Raw genomic sequence first — 2,133 nt, 5'->3', positions numbered from 1 at the left:
GAGAGGAGGGGCGCCGGAGGTGCCCCGGGGACAGGAGGTGACCCAGAGGTGCCCCAGGGGACAGGAGGGGAGCCAGAGGTGCCCCAGGGGACAGGAGGTGCCCCAGGGGACAGGAGGTGACCCAGGGGACAGGAGGTGCCCCAGGGGACATTCAGTCTCCTTGGAGAGGTTCTGGATCCATGGGGGGACACCGGGACAGGGAGAACACGGAGTTAGCAGTGACCTGGGGACAGGAGGAGACCCGGAGGTGACCCGGGGCAGGAATTCCCCTCGGGACGCGCCGGGATGTTGGGAAGGGGATGTTGGGGTGCTCCGGAGGGGGACGTTGCTGCGGATCCCGGTGGCGGATCCCGGTGGCGGATCCCGGTGACGGATCCCGGTGACAGATCCCGGTGACGTCCCGCGTGTCCCGCAGTGTGCTCCATCCGGGTCATCGGCGAGAGCGACATCATGCAGGAATTCCTGTCGGAGTCGGACGAGGTGGGTGGCGTCATCCCGCGGAATTCCATGGGAAAAACCCCTTCCATGGAAGCGCTGAGGTGGGGAAACCCCTCCTGCCCACCCGTCCCCCAGGCCACCCCTGATCCGTGTCCCGAGTGCCGCATCCATGGGGTTTTGGGACAGTCCCGCCCGTATTTTACGGGATTGAGGCGTGGCCCAACAGAATTCCATGGGAAAAAGCTTCCGAGGCCTTCCATGGAATGCCAGGGTTGGAAAAGCCCTCGGAGCTCCTCATATCCAGCTGTCCCCAAGGCCCCCCCAATCCATGTCCCCGAGTGCCACATCCGTGGATGTTTTGGGACAATTCCACCCGTTTTGGATGGATTTGATTCATCCCAAGCTCCCAGAATTCCTCCAAACCCCACAATCCTTCGGGATACAGGGAGCAGGCTGGGAATGAGCAGCTCAGGGGGGGGCAGCCTGGGAATTCCAGAGGCTGAATCCATCTGGATCCTGAAATCCCCAATTTTGGGACAATTCCAGGGATGGAATTCCACCCCTGCCCAGGCCGCGAAGGAACGCCGGAATTCCGCAGAGGAATTTTCCCAAATATCCCACCCGGACCTCCCCTGGCACAACCTGGAGAAGAACCCAACCCCACCCCTCTTCCCGCTGCGGGATTTTGGAGGGATCCCAAATCCCCGGGATAAAAACAAACGTGGGTTTGTTGACTTTTTTGGGGATTTTTCCCTTTTTCCCAGAATTACAACGGCGTCTCCGACGTGGAGCTGCGCGTGGCGCTCCCGGACGTCACCACGGTGACGGTGAGGGTGAAGAAGAACAGCACCACGGACCAGGTGTACCAGGTGAGCCCTTCCCACCCGCAGTTTCCACCCCTCACCTCCATTTTCCTTCCCCCCCGCTGGATTTTCCTCTTTCCCACCTGGAATTTCCTCCTTTCCCGCCTGGATTTCCCCCACTTTTAGAGGATTTTAGGGATAAATTCCGGACCCTGGCCCAGGTTATCCCATGGGTTCCCCATGGATCCATCAGATCTGTGGATTTTAGGGAATAAAAGCACACAAGGGGGAGACCCTTTGGAAAAAGAAGCTCCAAATTTCCCTGGAAAAGAGCAGGAAGTCCAGAATCCCTTGGATAAACGGGATTTGGGCAGGCTGGGGACAAAACCCCTGGAATTTCCCGCTGACTTTCAACCACGGGATGATCCCCGGTGGGAATTTTCCTCTCGGGAATCCGAGCTGGATCCCAGCCTCAACCTCCCCCTGGGAACAGCTGGAAGAATGGGGGGAGAATCCCTAAAAAAACCTCCTCGAGAGCGGTTTTTTGGGAATTCCGGGGAGCTCTCGGGGGCGGGCGGCCGGCGCTGATCCCGCTTTCCCGGCGTTTCCCAGGCGGTGGCTGCCAAGGTGGGCATGGACAGCGTCACCGCCAACTACTTCGCGCTCTTCGAGGTCATCAACCACTCCTTCGGTGAGCGCCGAGCGCCGCGGGAGCCGCAGGGATGGGGCCGTGGGCCGGGGGAAAGGATCCCTGCGATCCAGGCCGATCCCAAGGGTGAATCCCAACCCAGGGGCCGATCCCAACGCCGAATCCCAACCCAGGGGCCGATCCCAAGGGCGAATCCCAACCCAGGGCCGCCTCCGGGGGTTCCTGGGATAGGTCCTGGGGTGG

General features: G+C 60.9%; 2 protein-coding genes across 2 annotated transcripts in view; one reads left to right on the top strand and one right to left on the bottom strand.

Moving 5' to 3' along the window:
- LOC103612057 (pogo transposable element with ZNF domain) overlaps window positions 1–2,133 on the bottom strand; it is a 42,877-nt gene that overhangs the window by 12,068 nt on the left and 28,676 nt on the right.
- Window positions 1–2,133, top strand: part of SNX27 (sorting nexin family member 27) — a gene marked incomplete at its 5' end in the record, with an annotated part of 10,585 nt that overhangs the window by 2,342 nt on the left and 6,110 nt on the right. The window contains 3 exon segments of the mRNA XM_017728865.1: window positions 387–480; window positions 1,203–1,307; window positions 1,854–1,932. Of these exon segments, the coding sequence (XP_017584354.1) occupies window positions 387–480; window positions 1,203–1,307; window positions 1,854–1,932 (278 nt within the window).

The sequence above is a fragment of the Corvus brachyrhynchos genome, unplaced genomic scaffold (assembly GCF_000691975.1).
Source record: "Corvus brachyrhynchos isolate BGI_N302 unplaced genomic scaffold, ASM69197v1 scaffold443, whole genome shotgun sequence".
NCBI classification, from domain to species: Eukaryota; Metazoa; Chordata; class Aves; order Passeriformes; family Corvidae; genus Corvus; species Corvus brachyrhynchos.
Note: the sequence above shows the minus strand (reverse complement) of the source record. Positions and strands in the feature narration are given on the sequence as shown.